The following is a 20995-nucleotide window of genomic DNA, read 5'->3' on the forward strand; positions in this document are numbered from 1 at the left end:
AGAGGATCTTAGAGATAATGGTAGCATGACAAATGGGAATGAGGATATGGAGGTAGATATTACCATATCTGAGGTAGAAGCGAAACTCAAACAGCTTAATGGGACTAAATCGGGGGGCCCAGATAATCTTCATCCAAGAATATTAAAGGAATTGGCACATGAAATTGCAAGCCCATTAGCAAGAATTTTTAATGAATCTGTAAACTCAGGGGTTGTACCATATGATTGGAGAATTGCTAACATAGTTCCTATTTTTAAGAAAGGGGAAAAAAGTGATCCGGGTAACTACAGGCCTGTTAGTTTGACATCTGTAGTATGCAAGGTCTTGGAAAAAATTTTGAAGGAGAAGGTAGTTAAGGACATTGAAATCAATGGTAAATGGGACAAAATACAACATGGTTTTACAAAAGGTAAATCGTGCCAAACCAACCTGATCTCCTTCTTTGAGAAAGTAACAGATTTTTTAGACAAAGGAAACGCAGTGGATCTAATTTACCTAGATTTCAGTAAGGTATTTGATACCGTGCCACATGGGGAATTATTAGTTAAATTGGATAAGATGGGGATCAATATGAAAATTGAAAGGTGGATAAGGAATTGGTTAAAGGGGAGACTACAACGGGTCCTACTGAAAGGTGAACTGTCAGACTGGAGGGAGGTTACCAGTGGAGTTCCTCAGGGATCGGTTTTGGGACCAATCTTATTTAATCTTTTTATGACTGACCGCAACACAAAAAGTGGGAGTGTGCTAATAAAGTTTGCGGATGAGACGAAGCTGGGAGGTATTGCCAATTTAGAGAAAGACAGGGATATCCTACAGGAGGATCTGGATGACCTTGTAAACTGGAGTAATAGTAATAGAATGAAATTTAATAGTGAGAAGTGTAAGGTCGTGCATTTAGGAATTAATAACAAGAATTTTAGTTATAAGCTGGGGACGCATCAATTAGAAGTAACGGAGGAGGAGAAGGACCTTGTAGTATTGGTTGACCATAGGAAGACTATGAGCCGCCAATGTGATTTGGCCGTGAAAAAAGCTAATGCGGTCTTGGGATGCATCAGGAGAGGTATTTCCAGTAGGGATAAGGAGGTTTTAGTACCGTTATACAAGGCACTGGTGAGACCTCATCTGGAATACTGTGTGCAGTTCTGGTCTCCCATGTTTAAGAAGGATGAATTGAAACTGGAACAGGTACAGAGAAGGGCTACTAGGATGATCCGAGGAATGGAAAACCTGTCTTATGAAAGGAGACTCAAGGAGCTTGGCTTGTTTAGCCTAACTAAAAGAAGGTTGAGGGGAGATATGATTGCTCTCTATAAATATATCAGAGGGATAAATACCGGAGAGAGGGAGGAATTATTTAAGCTCAGTACCAATGTGGACACAAGAACAAATGGATATAAACTGGCCACCAGGAAGTTTAGACTTGAAATTAGACAAAGGTTTCTAACCATCAGAGGAGTGAAGTTTTGGAATAGCCTTCCAAGGGAAGCAGTGGGGGCAAAAGATCTATCTGACTTTAAGATTAAACTCAATAAGTTTATGGAGGAGATGGTATGATGGGATAACATGGTTTTGGTAATTAAATGTTCATGGTAAATAGGCCCAATGGCCTGTGATGGGATGTTAGATGGGGTGGGATCTGAGTTATCCAGGAAAGAATTTTCTGTAGTATCTGGCTGGTGAATCTTGCCCATATGCTCAGGGTTTAGCTGATCGCCATATCTGGGGTCTGGAAGGAATTTTCCTCCAGGGCAGATTGGAAGAGGCCCTGGAGGTTTTTCACCTTCCTCTGTAGCATGGGGCACGGGTCACTTGCTGGAGGATTCTCTGCTCCTTGAAGTCTTTAAACCACGATTTGAGGACTTCAATAGCTCAGACATAGGTGAGAGGTTTTTTGCAGGAGTGGTGGGTGAAATTCTGTGGCCTGCGTTGTGCAGGAGGTCAGACTAGATGATCATAATGGTCCCTTCTGACCTAAATATCTATGAATCTATGAATCTGTGTTCTGAATCTGATTACCCTGTAAGGTATTTACCATCCTGATTTTACAGAGGTGATTCTTTTACTTTTTCTTTAATTAAAAATCTTCTTTTAAGAACCTGATTGCTTTTTCATTGTTCTTAAGATCCAAGGGTTTGGGTCTGTGTTCACCTATGCAAATTGGTGAGGATTTTTATCAAGCCTTCCCCAGGAAAGGGGGTGTAGGGCTTGGAGGGATTTTGGGGGGAAAGAAGTTTCCAAGTGGGCTCTTTCCCTGTTATATTTGTTAGACGCTTGGTGGTGGCAGCAATAAAGTCCAGGGACAAAAGGTAAAATAGTTTGTAACTTGGGGAAGTTTTAACCTAAGCTGGTAAAAATAAGCTTAGGGGGGTTTTCATGCAGGTCCCCACATCTATACCCTAGAGTTCAGAGTGGGGAAGGAACCTTTCCACCCCTCTTCACAGAGAGAGAGGTGCAGTGTTGCCAACCTCCATGAGCCTCATTCATTATATTTGGTGTTTTTCTTAAAGCTCCAGCTCTTGGAGTCAGATGATTATGTGAGAATCTCAACTTTCCTTTAAAAATTATGTTTCCAGCCATCCTGGATGCACAAAGAAGCTTGAAAAAGTGACTGCTTAAGACTGAAAAGCAGAAGGCAAATGAAAAGAACCCCACTTTAAAAAAAAAAACCTCATGATTTTTTAAGCCAAACTAATGCTATTTAGGAGCCTGGCATCATTTTTTAAAAACTATTTAGGGATGGCAATAATGAAAATGCTTGGCCATTCTAAGATGGAGTGGAAGGGCAGCAGGATATTAATATTGATGACTGATGAATTCTCAGGAAAAATCTCTGTGCCAAACTATGCTTCTAAGGGATGGCTTTAAATTTAGAAGGCTTTTTTCAAAACAGAAGGTTAGAAACTTGTGACAAGAAAACTGACATCACCAATGCCAGGGACAAGGTGGGTGAGGTAATATATTTTATTGGACCAACTTCTGTTGGTGAGAGTGACCAGCTTTCAAGCTTAGGCTTCATCTACATCACAGAGTTAGGTCAACATAAGGCAGCTTACCAAATTATGTCAGTGTACACACTACAGCCTTGCTCCCGCCGATGTAAGTGCCCTACTACACTGACATAATAACTCCATCTCCACAAGGGGTGTAGAGTTTATGTCGGTGTAGTTAGGGCGACAATGTGTGTGTAGACACTGGGTTACTTACAACAGCTGTTAGCTGTCATTCTTGTCAATTTCACAGCTGAAGCCATGAAACTGACACGAAAGCACGGCTGTCACTGGGCTGGTTGGGGGGCTCTAGCTAGAGCCTCATGGCCCCCTGGACTCCCAACTCCGAGCTGGGCTGCGCCCACCCCACTCCCTTCTCATAGCATGGCTGCCCCCCGGCTCCCGGCTCCCAGTCCAGCTGCTGCCCAGGCTCCCCACTGCCAGCTGGGCAGCTGCCTGGAGGTTCCTGGCTCCCCACTGCCAAGAGTCCAGCTGCTCCCCCTGGCTCCCTGACACAGCTGGACTCCCGGCAGAGGGCTCCACACCTAGAGTCCAGGCAGCTCCCAGGCTCCCGGTGGGGAGCTGGGAGCCTTGGGCAGCCGCTGGGCTCTCCACAGGGAACAGGGAGCTCAGCCTGGCTCAGAGCTGGGAGTGGGAAGCTGGGCAGGCACAGCCTAGCGGCTGCCCAAAGCCTCCCACCAGCTGCCCAGAGGTTTCCGCTCCCCACTTCCTGCCAGGAGCCCGGTGGCTGCACCGAGGCTCCCGAGAGCCGCCTGGATTCGGAGCACAGAGCTCACAGCTGGGAACCTGGCTGCAGCAGGGAGCTTGGGAGGCAGCCAGGCTCCTGATGGTGGGGAGTGGGAAGCCCAGGGGACAGCCAAGCTCCTGGCAGCAGGGATCCGACAGCGCGGCGGGAGGCAGCCGGGCTCCTGGTGGGGAGCTGAGACCCAGGCTCTCAGCTCTCCCCACGCTGCTCCCTCTTAAGTCACTGGAAGCATTTCTAGTGAGACTGTGCACCACCGACCCAAGGAGGGTAGAGTGGACATGAACCACCACAGAAAAGTTGATCTAACATCGGTTGACTTACGTTTCTAGTGTAGACAAGCCCTTACACAGAGCCCTTCTTCAGGTCTGGGAAACGAGCATCACAGCTAAAGACAAGGTGGAACAGATTGTTAGTTAACAATATGTCTAGTTAACACATATTTCAAGGGACCATTCAAGGTGAAGTGGTCCGTTAACACCCCTTCACTATCCTGGGACTACTGCATCACTTCATATCACCAATGACAGATGATACCTAAGACTCTGGACTACACAGACTCCAGCAGCAAACCGTACATTTATACATAGTAAAATGTGTAAAAGTGGTCATTTTAAATTATTCCTTGGAAGACTTTTGAAACAATACAAAATTTTTGTATCCACGTGCTTTTGTCACAACCAAGTCAGGCAACAGCTTTGACACTTGACATTTTGTTCCTTTTAAGCAGAAGAGTGGTTGGGAGCATGGGAGCATGATAATCCCTTTAGAATGCTTAATTAATCTCCAAAATAATGTTGTTCTGCTGGCACTGAGGATCAAAGGCCCTTAAGTTCACACCATCACCAAATAGAATTTGTACAGGCCAGTCTGATGCTAGGAAAATGCATGATTCTGGCTCTACAGAACTAAATCACTGCATGCACAAACTTACAGGTGCAAAAGCGGAGGCTGTGGCGAGGCCCCTTTGAAAACTTGGCCTTAAGCCATGATGCTGAAGGAACTCCCAGAGATGCAAGATTCAGTGAGTGGGCGGATGTGTGAGTGAGAGAGAATGTTAGCAAAGAAGCAAGGAAGCAATTTAAGACAGAACAAGGGGACCTAGGGTCTGCTCCCTGAAACCATATATGCATACTTGTTATCTGACTTTAAGATAGCCAAAGGGAACCACTGCTGAGCTGATGGAAGAGCTGTCAATCACCATTTTAATACTTAGCCACCTCAGTGTAGTGCTCCAAGATTCTCAGATCACAGAGACTATATAAGTAAATTATTATTTCTAGGAGTATAAAACTAAATCCCTTTAAGCCTGGAGAGCACAAGCTGAGGAAGGCTATAAATAATTTCAACATCTGTTTCTCTAGTTAATAAAATTTAATTATTTTTTTAAACATACCAATGATTTTTGGCATTTTAATGATTTGGAAGTGGTTTGGCAGTACTGATTCTGTCAGCTATCCAGCTTACTCTACACTCTTGAAATTGTATTCCTGAAGATCAAGAGTCTCTCACAGCTCATTGAGATGAATAAACATTCAACTATCACAAAAGGCAACTGACACTGTACCCAAACTTATTACCAGAAGGCTAAGATTTCCCTGACACTACAAGTGGACATTTATGTTCACTCGGGGTTGAGTTACTATCCAAGTTTCTCATATGGCAGACTCATTGGTCAATTTGCTGAAAACCATAATTACCTGAGTGTAAGCGAGTTTTTTGGTGTACGTGAACGTCCACTCCAAAGGTTCCAGTTACATACTAGCTTCCCAGAATAGCTAACTACAGGTCTGGATCACAGGCTAGGTTGAGCTATATTTGTAACCCAAAAAACCATAATGTTCATACTGGAAAGCATCAATTATGAAGAAATGGGTACATACTGTTGTGAACGAGCTTTTTAATTAGTTGACTGTTTACATGCAAAGCCTGTGATTAATAAAGCACAAACGCTTATTTAGGCATGCATGGGGCCAGAAAAAGTTTGCCTTTGCTTGGTATTGTAGGTTTATGGTCAATATTTCTATTCTGAAGAGTAATAGGATTTTTAAATCAATCCTCTTTATAGCTGCAGGGACTAGTGGTAGTTGAAAGGAGCACATTAGACAGTAATATCTTGAACATCTCCTTAAACCTTGTTTTGTGGCATAATGGTCACCTTTCCCCTTAATATTGGGATAGTCGGGTTTCTACATACTGTCTCCCAAAGAGCCTTGAGATATTTCCACTATCCAGTTGCTTTGGGTCCCAATCCCTCGGTTCTTCTTGGAATCCCTGAGAGTTCTGCCATTGATTTTATGAGAGCGGGATCAGGCCTTCCAAAAGGAAGAGGTACGAAAGTCTGACCTTTCTGAGGCCCCAACCCTACCATGGCTTATGCATGCACTTAATATTAAGCACGCATCCAATAAATACATGGGTATTCTTTTTGAACATGTACCTAAAAGCTAGGGATTGAAACAAAAACTAGTAAGAAATCAGATTACACATTTCTACACTATACTCTCAAAAGGCAAGAGGATAAAAGCAACCTTACTACGTTTATATACATACTGGCTCTACTGGCATTCTTCTCTGCCCCATTTTGCAAAGGTTGGAAACTTGCAATTGCCTTTTTTGTTACAACGAAACAGAACACAAGATCCCATCCTAAGGGAAAGCTTTATTAAACCAGATCCAAACCGATGCATTGTTTAAATAAAAAAAAAAATTCTACAGCAAGGAACATTTGATAGTGACCTGCCAAAGAAAGTTAAAGTGTGTTCACAGCCGAGTATAGTGTAGTGGGGACAAACAAGCTACCTAGTTCTAAGATGGAACTCAAATTTATAAATGGGATTACATGGAATGGTTGCCTATGATAACAGGGACTGGACACGATAGGACAGGAAGGGATCTCCTTATTTGTGTTCCCTTTCTGGTTTCTTGGATGTGCAAAGGATTGAATAGTTTGAAAAGGTGGCTGTATGAAGGAGATTCTGCCTTATGTTAGATTAGACATTCTTGTCGTTGTTGTAGGAATCTGTGGTTGTGGGGAGAATAGCGGGATGATGACTTTTTCTCCCCTTTTGCTGGTCACTTTTTTTTTTTTTTTTTTTTTAAATAAAAGGAGAATTTGTTCTTATCTTTCACCATTTTTAATCAAACTTCTTATGGCTACAGCATCACCTTTGAAAAAGTGAAACTCTACAGACTCCGGGAGCAAGATAACAAATTTGTTCTTTCCTTATAGAAGAGCACTTGCAGAGCAATATCACTAACAAACCCCTCGAAAGTCCTGTGGGAATCAGAGTTCAGTTCCTGGGTTGGTCTCTTGATCTCCAGTTCAGCAAGGGTTGCCGGGGGGGGGGGGGGGGAGGGAGGAGGGTTTCCAGATGCAGCATGCCCAGTTGGGGAGTGTCCTCTCTACCTAAGTAAGCAACAGTGTTTATGGACTTTAGAAGGAAACCACAGCTTGTCTCCTTGATGGGAAAGATGGTGGATGCAATGAAAGGACAGGGTAAATGGGGGGAGGAAGAAATGGGGATTTCCTCAGGGATCTAACAGTCATAGAGGACCCCCAGCAGGTAATACTCTAGTGGTAATACCTACCATGTCTCCCCCTGTTTTCTCCATTAGTACAGGAATAGGGGAAAGCCAAAAAATTAGTCTATTTTGTTTGAAATGTTTCTAAATGTAAAATGTCAGGTGGCTCCATCTTATAGTAAAACAAAGGACAATATCTTGCATTTTTCTGCTCACACTAGTCCTGTCATTGTCGGAACTGCCATCTGGAAGTATCTACCTTCTTCCATAGAGAGTGTTTATTTGTACTTAGACTAGCCCCCTGTGATTATATTCAGAAGAGTAGGTTAGAATGCCTTATGGCAGGGTAGAAGTGTAACATTTCCCTGCACCTTTTATAGTCTTCAACAATAAACAAAGCTTATTTCAAATCACCTTTATTATCTTGTTTAAAATAAAAAAAAATCATACCGCTATACAGTATACATTGTCGAACAGAGCTTTCTTAATCTACTGTGTACAAAAAGTCTGAAGTAATTTTACTGAAAAAAAAATTGCTATTTTTAGTCTCCTGATGGGTAGACAGAACTTCATCAGATGTAATGCTTTACGAGGAAAGCAAATCAATTTTCAGACTAGTCATCAACTATTAACATAAGAATACAAATTAACTATTTAATTTACAACAAAAAAGAAAGCTAAAGATTAGATTAACTCCAGATGCCATATGACTACAATAAATGACTCTGTACGTAGACAAAAATTATGACCACAGTTGTATCCGAAAGCAGGGCTAAAATAAAAAGGTTTCAGATATGATCTTTTGGATACTCATTTTTTCTTAGTATATAGTTTATCTTCATAGTTGACTGGGATTATGCCACCACATTCTTCTGTCTTTGATACTGGATGCTTTAAAAAAGTAGGTCTAATTACATCAACATCACGTCCTAAATGGTCCATCATCGTTGAAACAATCGTAGGTGGGCCATCAAAGTCTACCAAAAAATACCTGTAATGGAAAACACACACAGATACAATCAAATAAGATATATGCACTGCAAAAGCTTTTATTCATACCATCATTCTGTTGGAATTGTAAAATCAAACTCCAAATTATCTACGAGGAATACCTTATATTTTGTTTTTTGAACTTTTTTAAAACAAAGCTCAGTAACATTATGGATTTAAAACACAGGTAAGTCAATTTATATGGAGCTACACAACCAAAAACAATGGAAGTGGGCATCTTTCCTATTCACAGGGCACCATTTCTTGTTTGTGCACTCAAACTGGAATCAGGGGTCTGCCTCTACTTACTCCATACATTTACATACATAGTATTTTTCACACCATTTAGAAGTTGCATATTTATTTGAGTTAAACAAACTGTACACTTTCCCTCCTTGAATTCAATGCATTTCTCCTCAGGGATCCTTGCCATGTGGAGAATGGACTTACGAACAGATGTCAGTGTCAAACATCTAAAGTTTAAATATATCATATGGGCAATATTTCGTCCATCCCAATACTACTTTATAACTGAGTGGAAGTTTAAAATAGCAGCAGGAAGTAGGGAGGGAGGAGAGCGAGCGAGCTGGAGCTAGCCCGAACGAGCATGTATTCATTAGTGACATGTTTTAACTTCTGAAAACTGAGGACACTCCATTTCTATTTAAGGCCCCTATGTCACTTCTGCAGTCACTCATTAAGTCAAGTAACTCACGCGTTGGATCTTGTTCTATTAATTCACTTTTCATTTTGAAGGAATCTTTTTAAACTCCAGTGGGATAGAGCGAATGGTAAGGTCTATTGCTCTTCCAAACATATGCTAGTCCCATTTTGGAGGAGAGACTACAACTGGATATTGTATTTCAGTGTTCAGAAATAAATCCTCAGACAATTCCCATATCCTCAAATTTTTTCAGAGAGCGAGGTCCACGGCTCTTGCATATTTTGAGTGATTTTACTGCAGCCATCATATTCATGTTGAAAGATAAGAAATAGATGGCAATTTGGCATTGTAAATAAACTTGTAGTTGTGGAGATTTTTAATCCATCAGTTTGTTTTTGGTAACTACAGTACAGTACAAAGGAAGTCTCATCTGTCTCTCAGAAGTCCTATTAAAGATTAGATGATTACAGTGAGTAGCCAGTTTCCAACTGCAGCATTCATTAAAGACACAGTAGACCGCACAATAATTCCCATTTAGCTTTTTGTTTTAAAACTTCTGTACAGTTGCATTTATTAAAGCTATGTGAGTAAAGACAACTGCTCTCTCTGAAGTATACCTCAGTAGAATGCAAAAACGAGTCAGCCACAAAGGGGAACCATATTTTCTTCACATATAATTAGGGCCCTACCAAATTTACGGCCATGAAAAACACGTCACGGACTGTGAAATCTGGTCTCCCACCGTGAAATCTGGTCTTTTGTGTGCTTTTTACTCTATATACAGATTTCATGGGAGAGACCGGCATTTCTCAAATTGGGGGTTCTAGCCCAAAAGGGAGTTGCGGGGGGGGAGGGGGGGGTTTGCAAGGTTATCGTAGGGGGGTTACAGTATTTCCACCCTTACTACTTTGCTGCCTTCAGAGCTGGGCAGCCAGAGAGCAGTGGCTGTTGGGTGGGCACCCAGCTCTGAAGGCAGCACCCCACCAGCAATACCATACCATGCCATGCCACCCTTACCTCTGCGCTGCTGCCTTCAGAGTTGAGTGGCTGGAGAGCGGCAGTCGCTGACTGTGGACCCAGCTCTGCAGGCAGCAGCGCAGAGGTAAGGGTGGCAGTACCACACCAGGCCATCCTTATCTTTGCACTGCTGCTGGCAGCAGCTCTGCCTTCAGAGCTGGGATCCTGGCCAGCAGTCACTGCTCTCTGGGTCGCCCAGCAGCAGCACGGAAGCAAGGGTAGCAGTACCACAACCCCCACTACAATAACCTTGTGACCCCCCCCCCCCACACACACACACACACACACCCCTTCTTTCTTGGTCAGGACCCTTACAATTACAACACCATGAAATTTCAGATTTAAATAGCTGAAATGATGACATTTACTATTTTTAAAATCCTATGACTGTGAAATTGACCAAAATGGACTGTGAATTTGGTAGGGCCCTACATAAAACCCAGAACAATCCATACGCAAAACAAGCAGAGGCCAAGTGTACCAGTTAGTTTTACTTGGAAATTATATCTGACATGTAGTATTTTTTCCCCACAGTAAGGGCCAGATTCTAATGTAATCTAATTTCAGGTGCATACAATGCATCACAGCACACTCACAAAAATGCTGAGCTATGCAACAAGTGCCAGGCACCCAAGATGAGAAACTGGGCCTACACATACATCAGAATACAGAGTGCAGAGAATGTGTCAACAACAAAAAGTTCTTTATGTTTTCCATATTATGACATATGAGGAAAACAAACTCCTCCAATCTAAATACCTGCGAGAGGAAGTCCCATGAGCATCAACAGGTATGACACACAGAAAGAGAACAAAATTCCCCCACTACGGAGCGGCAGCACAAAGCCTATGTGTCTGCCTACACTGCAGCTGGGAGCGAACCTCCCAGCCCAGGTAGATAGAGGCATGTTAGCTCTGCTCAAGCGAGTGCGCTAAAAATAGCAGTTTGGAGGTTGCAGTGCAGGTAAGTGGTTTGGGGTAGTCACCTGAGCTTGGACCCTGGGGTTCGGGCAGCCTTGGACTCAAGTAGCTGCGTGTTGCATTGTCCGCACTGTTACGGCTAGCATGCTAGCTCGAGCAGAGCCAACACAAGTCTGTCTACTTGTGCTGGGATGCTCACTCCCTGCTGCAGTGTAGACATATCCTATATGTCACTTTTAAGGGTAAAGGTGGGACACAAGTGGTGCAAAGGTCTTACGCTGGCCTGCTGCACAGAGGTGAATGCTGCACACAAGGAGAAAACAATAAAGGAGGATTTCCTTAACTGAGCATTCCCAGCCCCTAAATGAATGTGCAGCAATGGACACTAAATCTTTTGTAGCAGAAGTGCTGCAATTTGGAAAACTAAATTAAAGTACTGAAGTTCCCTGTATTAGGCTTGAATGGCAAAATCTCCCATGATACTACTTAACGGACCCAATCCTGTAGTCTGTACTGAAGCAACTAGTCCCCTTGGGGCAGATCCTCAGTGCATGAGGTCAGCTGGAACTATGACAATTTACACCCCATGACTTCAATAGGACTAGTTATGTGAAACTACTCCTCTCATGAATGCTACAATGAGGCCTAATTGCAAAGTCTCAGGGACTTCAATGGGGAGCAGGATTGGGCCCAATACATTTGGAAAAACAGAAATGTCTTAATACTGTCTTATCTCCAGTGAGTAAGAGAAGTCACATACTTTAGACTTTATATAAAAAAAACAATGGGTAAAGCCTAACAATAGTGGAATAAATTACAACTCTAACGTTTCCCAAAGGATGTGCATGGCCAAGGAAGGAAAATCCTATTTTCAGTTAAGATATTGACTACCACAGCAAAGATGTAGGACCCTGAAATCCTTTCATAGTTCCAACCAAAAAGGAAAGGAATGTACTACATCAAGGTTTGCATGCTCTTTAGCAGTTAGCAACAACATTCATTCATGAACCGCCTCACTTTTCCATGCTATTTTGGCTTTGCTTTTACAGAATTTCATCCCATTTCTAAATGCAAGTTGTGTGCTGCTTTTTACTGTGCTCCTAAAACTGCAATAGCTTTTCTTCCAAAGGCAGGTTTACTGCTTTGTGGTCTCTCACACATAAGCAGACAGTGGAAATTTCCACTGACGCACTGTTGATAAACGAAGGAGAAGTGGGGGATGGGAAGGATGAGCTGCTCCAGCACGTCTGTGTCTTTTTCCCGGAGTAGATATTTTAGCTGAAGACACAAAAATGCAGCAGTTGGGAGAATGCAGTTTAGAAACAATACCAACCATCCTTCCTTCAGCGTAAGAAAGCAGTAATTGCTCTGATCTATAAACGGGGGGGGGGGGGGGGGGGGGGATAACAAGTCTTTTTGCCTTTTGTTTCCATTAATTTAATTATGCTTAAACAAAAAAACAAAACAAAACCATGTTAGGCTGCTGCGATTCACAAGCTGATCTGGAACCCTGCCCATAAAGACAAAGGTAGCTAGTCAGAGATGTGTATCTGAATACAGATGTAGGTATTTAAACCTACAGTTCAATCGTGCACACAGCAGCCTCAAGTTTTTCTTCGTTTAAAGCAGTCAGCTGTGAACAGACACACAAATATTGCAGCTACTCTTTGTCAGGTGACCAAAATAAAACCCCAGCAAGGCTGAGAGGATGATAACAAGGAATATAGGAGATAAACAGTCTCTTTTTGCACGCACAGCTGGAAAATGGAGTTTCAACTCTCTAGGAGTTAGCAAAGTCATCAGGGAGAAAGACAGGAAAATTCCACTCTGATTCACTGTGAGACCAGTTATTTTTGTAACCCTGTTCTACGGTAAATAGAAGGGTAATTTAAATACAGGACAGCAGAACCTTTATCTGCTGAAATGTCAGTGCTATCAAAGGAAGGGGGTCTCCTTTTGCACCTTAAAGTAGCGAGATTTCATTTCTTATATATCCAGGCCAAGAATTATTTCAACCTTTAGCCCAAAAATTACCCACATCTCTGTTTTCAAATGGGTACTTTGACTTAGATGACACATGAGAAGCTCCTAGATCAAAGCTTGCTTTTAAATCTTCTTGGGACATAGCTCTCAGCCTAGTGTACTGTGATTGAGAGCCGAGAGAAAGGGAAGAACTGAAAGAGGTTGAGTGGTCAGCAATCTGGTTAGCTACCCAAAAAAGTTTCCACATGCTGCAAAGGAGAGAATGTTAGATATGGTTAGCCCTCATGCTTTAGGACTCCTCTTTTCTTTAGGAGCTTTAAATCTAGGGGCTTGTCTACACTGACACTTTACAGTGCTGCAACTTTCTCGCTCAGGGGTGTGAAAAAACACCCCCCCGAACGCTGCAACTACACAGCCATGTTAAAGCGCTGCCGTGGCATGCCCTAAGTAAGCTTCCGTAATGGAGAGGTTGAGGGGGTCGGAGAGAGTGCAGGCTCTAATCTACAGGTAGGTGGGAGTGTCCATCAGGATTCAGAGTGGAGGACAAGAGGGGTGACGTTATAATGAGAGTTACTGGATGTTTCTGCCAAAACTAACCTAAGTGAAATAGTTAATTTTGACATTTGAAATACCATTGTTAGACGTTAGCATTAGCACCCCACTGAGGCCTGTGGTCACATTATAGGTTTGTTTTTTGTCACTCTGGATTTTAAACATTGTAAAGGCTCCCAGAGAATTCTGATGGACACTCATTATTTTTACTCTTATAAATCAGAATAAATAAAATTACATCCAGATGGTATGGGTTAGTGAATAAGGATTCAACCCCTCTCTCTCAAATGGAAATACTGTTCTGTAATAAGCTGCCTGTTTAAAAATAAGTTGTACAAGGACAGCACCTAGCCTCAAAATACATAGTACTCAGAAGCAGGAAACCGTGAACAACACACTACCTGGCATTTGCACAATAATGCTTCTAATATCTGAGCCACTTCAAGAACATTAAAATTGTTAAAACACTCCTCTGAGGAATTATCCCCAGTTTACACATTGGGAAATTGAGGTACAGAGATATGAAAGGAGCAAATCCTATCCCCTGAGGAGGGGACAGAGCCACCCACTGCTGTGTGTATCCTGTAGTCCTTCCTCCACAGAAGAGGGGATGCTAGGGGGTAGAGAGGCTAGTCACACTACTTCGGGAGGCTGGAGTAACAGCTATGGAGCAGATCCACTATAAGGAGCTCCCCAAAGCTCAGGTGAGCTATTCAAGCTGAAATCCTCTTCCCAGAAGGCAGTCCATATGATATTCCCAGTGTCACACAGTGAATCAACAGCAGAGCAAGAAATACAACCTAAGTTTCCTGACTTCTAGTCCTGGGTTCTATTAGGTGTTCGATTCCATTTCTTATACCCAATCATAACCATGGTATCTGAGCGCCAATATAGCAAGAAAAGCAAGATCTGAATTTGCTGTGTCAGAAAACAAATAGGCTGATGAGACATGTAGGAATAAACATCAAAACAAAAAAAGATTGAGTGGCATGTGGGCAAATAAATGAGGACTGCTACCTTTTCAAAATTAAACCTGAGAAGGAGGAAAACAACAAGGTGAAAAAAGCTGGCAAATGGCACATGGTATCTATTATGAATAACCAAAATTATGCTTGGTTTGCAGCGGAAGGCACAAATAAATGAAATGAATTCTACAGAGAGTATGTGGACAGAGCTAAGAAAGCTACTGAATTCCAAACAGATTATAGAAAAAACAAACAAACATGGTGGGTGAGGCAAGATCTTTTTTGGACCCAACCTTTCTGATACACAGCGATAAACTGAATTTAAAATGTTCAGTGCTGTTTCACAAAAAACATCTCTACTAACAAATCTGACCTTCTCTAGGACACAGAGAGATACAGGGTCAGAGGCAGAATTCTAAAACTCTGGATTCCTGGCTCCTATTCCTGTGCTCAAATCAACATGTACTGGCTCTCTAGCATAAACAATACCACAGGTTTAAATATTAGTAGTGTCCTCCAGTTTTACGTTAAAACACCAATACAGCAATGATTTAGTCGAATTTTTTCCTAAATTTACCCCAACACGCACATAGAAATTTATAGTTTTTGTAATGTTTAAAGCGTACTAAGAGCTCACATGCTTCCAGCAGTTCAGAGCTGATGTTTATCCTTTGGACAAGCAAATTTTAATTCTTTTTTTAAAAAGCCATAATTTGCCTAAAAAAAACCCACCAAACATTAGGGGGAAAACATACAGTACTAGAAATTACAGGTATTGAGTGTGAAATTTTGTTCCTATTGAAGTCAATGCAGAAGTCCCATGGTCTTCGATGAAGCCAGGATTTCACCTTATGAATAATTTTGGCCCCCCAATGACATATCTTTATCATAAAGGTCAGATACTGTAAGTGATTAGAAAGTTATATGATTAAAAACAAAAAGGAATACAGAAAGCTGCAACTATTCCTAAATTTAAGAAATGGTATTTAGGAAAGATAAGCAATATTTCACCCACCACATGGGCTACAAAAGAGCTGTTTTTCTGTTCAGGATACATTTTATACATCTAGCTCTCAAAATATACACTAATATGAATTGCTAGCTATCTTCTCACCATTACTTAAACTTAAAAGCTCAGTTATACCCTGAAACATAAAGGTGAACACCACCCAAGTTCCTGGGAAAACTATTACTGCTACAATGTTTGCACAAGAGATGTTTTTCAAGGACACAGCAGATTGCACAGAGGTAAATTTAAGAGGAAGACACAGCCCTGAATTTGTACCAGTTCAAGTGTTGCCCCCACCATCAATATACTCCTTCACAGTAAATACAGTTTGCTTACTAAGATCAAGGTAACTTTACACTTCTGCTGAGATCTTCAAAGCTGCCTAGGGGATTTAGACACCCAACTTCCATTAAGTTTAATGGCAATTGTGTGTCTAAATCCCTTATGGGCTTTGGAAAAAGCAAAACATTGAAATAAGTAGAGATCAGTTGGCTGTAAAATTCCCATTACCTGGCAACGCCCCTGGGTATTCTTAAAATACTCGTTTGCCCCTCATATACCAACAGCATTCTCTGAAGAGTGGCATGGTAGCACTATGGATCCACACAACAAACAACTGCCCTACAATTAACCTCTGAATAAATATTTTCCTGTTTGACTCCTCTCCATTTAGTAAAGGCATTACATTAACCTGGCTAAGTACCTTAGCTGCTTGTCATGTATATTATAGTGTATGATTTTGTGCCATGTTTCTCAGTCAAACCCAGCTTTATTATATATTGCACATGAGTATTTTACCTGTATTTTAAAATGTAATTAACTAGATGGAAAAAGAATATTCAGTAAAACAGAGAGGGCTCCAACTATGGTCTGTGGACCATAGAGCACTTTTTGGTGGGATTGTTAAGAGCTGGCAGGGTCGTCCTGTGCTGGCTCTCTACAATATTTCCAATTGAGAAAAACAAAATGGGTAGGAGGGGGAGCTGAAGCAAAGAGCAAAAGCAGACAGTATAATTACTGTTTTACCCTACTAGAAAAAAAAAAATACTCGAGACAAGCGAAAACCCATTATATAATTTCCTCATGTTACTTTTTCATGTAAACACTCCCCGTAGCTGGCACAGGGACGTTATGTCTCTAGAACTGGAAGGCAGGTGGTTCATATGATGGTCACTGGGAGGAGACTGTTTCCCATGGAAAATCTCTGCTAAAATGTGGCCTACACTATGAATGTTTTACTGTCGGAGTTCTCACACTGTTTACCAGCCAGGAGGCCAAAGGTTAGTGGATTCAGCATACATCCCAAGCCCACAAGCATCTGGAAACAAAGGGAAGCAATCAATTGAACAGTTAGCTTTACTAAGAGTCACATAAAACCGCCACGCAAGGCTTCGAAAGATTCAGAATTCTGTCCTATCCGTCTCTTCTTACTAGACATAATACCACCTACACCAATGCTTCTCAAGCTATCTGATGTGGGGGACCGGCAATTTTTTTTTCCAATGTGCGCCCAGACCGGCAGTCGATGGCTCATGGACCGGCACCGGTCCACAGACCACCACTTTGAGTAGCACTGACCTACACCACTCATAGTAGCCTTTTAGTTTCCTTCATAAACAGCTTTGGCAGAATGATAGATGGAGCTGTGACACTTAAAACCAAGTTAATGAGACAGAAGAGTTAAACAGCATTCAAAAAGTGCCTATTAAAGGGAAGATTAATTTAAGATTTTTTAATAAAAGACAGGTTGCTGGATGTAGATTTAGCTCACTGTAATATTTTGATAAACTACTGTGGTTTTCACGCTATGTACCATTTTAAATAAAACAATTAAATACCTTTACAAGCGTTGTAGGGAGGGAACAAAGTGATTTTAAAAGGTGAATAAAGAACTGGCTTTTATTTCCTATTCCTAGAATTTGCTTAATTACCTGAGTTACCTAAGGTCTTAAACACAGAAAATATCTGATGGCACATCAATAATCCACCACAAATGAGTACTGCAGCACAGCTCTATCTGCTACAGAAGAACAATCACAGCACATGGGGACATCCAGGGACACACTCCCGCTTATTATAGGCACAGCTTGAACAGCACTGCCTGTTATTAAGGTTGCCTAACACTACTCACTGTACAGACCCTGTTTTAAGTTGCTCACAACCTTGCCAAACTTAAACCGTTTGGGCTGAAATTTTACATGCTCAGTGTCTGCCTCAAGTTGAGGGTGTTTGTGCTATTTATTTATTTTATTTCAGCTAAAACCATTCAGACACTTCTAACAAGACCAAGAAAAAAAATATGTTGTTTTGTCCATGTTAAAAAATTCTTGAAACCTCTCTCTGAACAGCTCTAGCCTCCCATGCTTTGGAGCAGGGACTTGAATTTGGCAGGGATGTGCCTTTTGCCATGAAATCCACGCAAGTGAGGCCAAGTTATAAGTCTGAAAAACTGTCATTTGCACCGGCTCAGTAGAGACTTCTTAGAGTACAACAGCTAAAATCTCTGATGATTCCATCCTCACTGAGCATGCTGGAGCCTCTCACAGCTCCTGCATGTGACTGCACATGTACCAGCCCCACTGAGCATGCTCCAGTTCAGGACCACATGGGTGAAGAGCTGGGTACTCGAATTGAGGGCAGGGAGCCTGTCTCTCCTTGTGTGCTCAATATCCCCACTGCTGGCATCCACGCAGCATGGAGGAGTAAACAGTCTGACTCTAATGCAGAGGAGACAAAAGCCAGACAGGGAAGAGGGAAAGGAGTAGATTGGGACAAGACTACTAGGACTAGAGGATGGGCGAGACAGGCAGAAATTGAGACTGGGACTAGCTGGGCAGGGAGACTGGGCCTTGGAGCTGGGTGGGGAAAGGGAGACTGGCCCTGGGAGCTGGTGACACAAGTGAGAAGGATGAGCAGGTTGGCTCATGGGGGGAAAGACAGAGTTGGTTAGACAAGGAGACTGGGGCTAGGAACCAGTGGGGGGGGGAGAGGAACAGGAGCAGAGGAGAGGGGGAAGACAGATCTAGCAAACAGCTTGGGTGAGGAGGCATAACTGGGCAAGGAGAATGGGACAAGCAACTAGGAAGGGGTTAGACTGGGGTAAGGAGCAAAACGCACTATGGAACTTCTAGTGCACAGTAGCAAGGCCCATGGCCAAAACTCGAATGTGGCACACTAGTGCAGCGCACTTACCCTGGCTTGCAGCACACTCTCTCATCATGTAGATAACTTCTATGGTTGCTGTGCATCCTTAATTTGTCCCTCCTTGTGCTTATATGCCTATGCATTATGATAGTCTTTAATTACATGATCATATATCACAGGACCCCTGCCTCATTCAGTGCACAGAATGGACCTGCTCTAGGGATGAATCTGGGTTGTGCAGTAAAGGAGGCTGCTGTTTATTAGGACCCCTGACTCATTTGTTGCAGAAGTTGAAAGGTGTGTAATGAATGAACCAGGGGATTGCAGGAAGAGAACGGGAAATCTCATGGTTAAGACAACTGAACGGTGCCCGGGAGAGTTGGATTCTATCCCTACCTCTGCCACAGAATTCCTATGTCGTGGTGGGCTTGTCACTTGAACCAAACTTTTTCACAGGTGGTCCCTAATCGTGTGTTCCTCATTTTTTTGGAAGCCTGACTTGACCCTGGGATCTGATCTGCAGAAGTGTTGAGCGCTCACAGTTCCAACTGAGGTCAATGGGAGCTGTGCTTGAATATATAATGCAAATACCCTGAAAGTCAGGTCCTAGGCATCTCAAATTGGACACCCAAAATTAGTAGATACTTTTGACCTTAAATCTATCTGTGTTTCAGTTCCTCATTTGTAAAAAGGGGATAATACCATCCACAACATCCTGTGAGATGAGTGAAGATAAATTAATATTTGTGAAACATTCAAATACTACAGTGTTGAGTGCCATAGGGAAAACCCACAAGGAAATTAATAATTCTGCATTCAGAGAACGGTTTGGATAGTGTGCAGTAAATCAGGTCTGCGGCCATATATTGAACAATGGGAATAAAACTTAAAACACTGAATAGTTGCTCATTCAGTGTTCACTGTCCATCCTGTGCACTGAATGAGACAGGAGACAAATTAAGGTTGCACAGGCAAATGTAATTCTGTCATTTCCTTACTTCTAGGTGCTTGACTTTGCAATTTCAATGTTCTTTTAATATAGCTGTTTGTGTGAAATTGTATATAGCGCCAGAAACATTGCATGGCAAGTGACAGAAAATGCAGCCCCAGAGCTGAAGAGGCCACAATTTATTTGCTAGATCCTCTGGACAGTTACTTTCATGTTTAGACAATGAGACTAAACACTGGACTAAGTCGCTTGCAGGATTAGGCAATGCGCCAGTGCGTGATAATTACAAACACCAAGAAGGAAGGGAGGAGGAAGATGATGGTCATACAGCGCTGTTGCTTTGGTTAGCAATATGCACCTCATGGAGGTTTCAAGGTTTTGTTTGAGTGGGGGAGAGGAGGAATTGTTTGCTGGTTTTGTTTCTCCTCCTCAAACTGGCAGAGATCACCTCTCTGACTTTACACAGGAGAATAAAAAGGTCTTCTGAAGTGGGACTGAATTTGTGAGTCAAACGTGGGGAAAGAAGTTGAGAAAGGCTATGCAGCTTAAACATGCATCTTTCAAAGTGTACGTGATTTTCCCTTTGCATGTACCCAGCCTATCCAAAGGTTAGTTTGCATATTGGCTGGCCATCAAATTTCACATATTTATGGGAAAAATATTAAGAAAAATGTATCTAATTGTTATTTTGAGTACTGTATGCAGCCACTATGTAATACTCGTTGCCTAGCAACATTTCTCAATCCTTTCAGAGAAGCAGCATCCATATCAGAGGTAGTCTCAAATAGTTTAACAGCAGCAAAGCACAGGGTTAAGCAATCAAAAGGATGAAATCTTCATTACATTCTCACTGCATCCAGGAAGAGAGTTTATATTCGACATAATAATGCAGTATATCACATAAATGCATTCTGCAAAAATTATCCCCAAAATAATCGAGTCATTATTATACTTCCCTCAAATTATGCAGACAGACAGTCCTCTTTAATAAAAAATAGCATTATGGAAACAAGTATGTCTTACAGGGCACATATGGCAGCTAACAGTTCAGACATGTTAGAATAAAAAAAAAAAAAAAATCACTACCACCAATTAGTATTGGCATTTCATTTACAGTCAATAGATCCTGTTGTTGTTGAAGTCCTATCACTGGCTTCTGGGAAAAAAATTACGCATCCAGGAAGAAGCACAGTCTTTACTGTGGAAGATATCTCTCAGGGTTTGTCTACACGGCAGTCAGACATCCACGGCTGTCCTGTGCCAGTTGACTTAGGCTCACGGGGCTTGAACTAAGGGTCTGTTTAACTGCAGTGTAGACGCTGGGACACGGGTTGCAGCCCGAGCTCTGGGACCCTCCCACCTAGCATGGTCCTAGAGTCTGGGCTCCAGCATGAGCCCAGACATCTGCACTGCAATTAAACAGCCCGAGCCCCACAAGCCCAAGTCAGCTGGCATGGGTCAGTCGAGGGTTTTTAACTGCAGCATAGACACACCATCAGAATACAGCTTGTTTAGACACT

General features: G+C 42.2%; 1 protein-coding gene across 3 annotated transcripts in view; it reads right to left on the bottom strand.

Annotated features, from left to right (window-relative positions):
- Positions 1–7669: 7669 nt before the first annotated feature.
- MRPS6 (mitochondrial ribosomal protein S6) overlaps positions 7670–20995 on the bottom strand; it is a 72924-nt gene continuing 59598 nt past the window's right edge. For 2 of the 3 annotated variants that reach the window (XM_074970333.1, XM_074970315.1), the window contains exon 3: positions 7670–8273. In XM_074970333.1, coding sequence (XP_074826434.1) covers positions 8093–8273 — 181 coding nt within the window. In that variant the 3' untranslated portion in view covers positions 7670–8092. The remainder of the gene's footprint in view (positions 8274–20995) is intronic. The other variant, XM_074970324.1, reaches the window with a different exon arrangement.

This window comes from Natator depressus, chromosome 1 (genome assembly GCF_965152275.1).
Source record: "Natator depressus isolate rNatDep1 chromosome 1, rNatDep2.hap1, whole genome shotgun sequence".
NCBI classification, from domain to species: Eukaryota; Metazoa; Chordata; order Testudines; family Cheloniidae; genus Natator; species Natator depressus.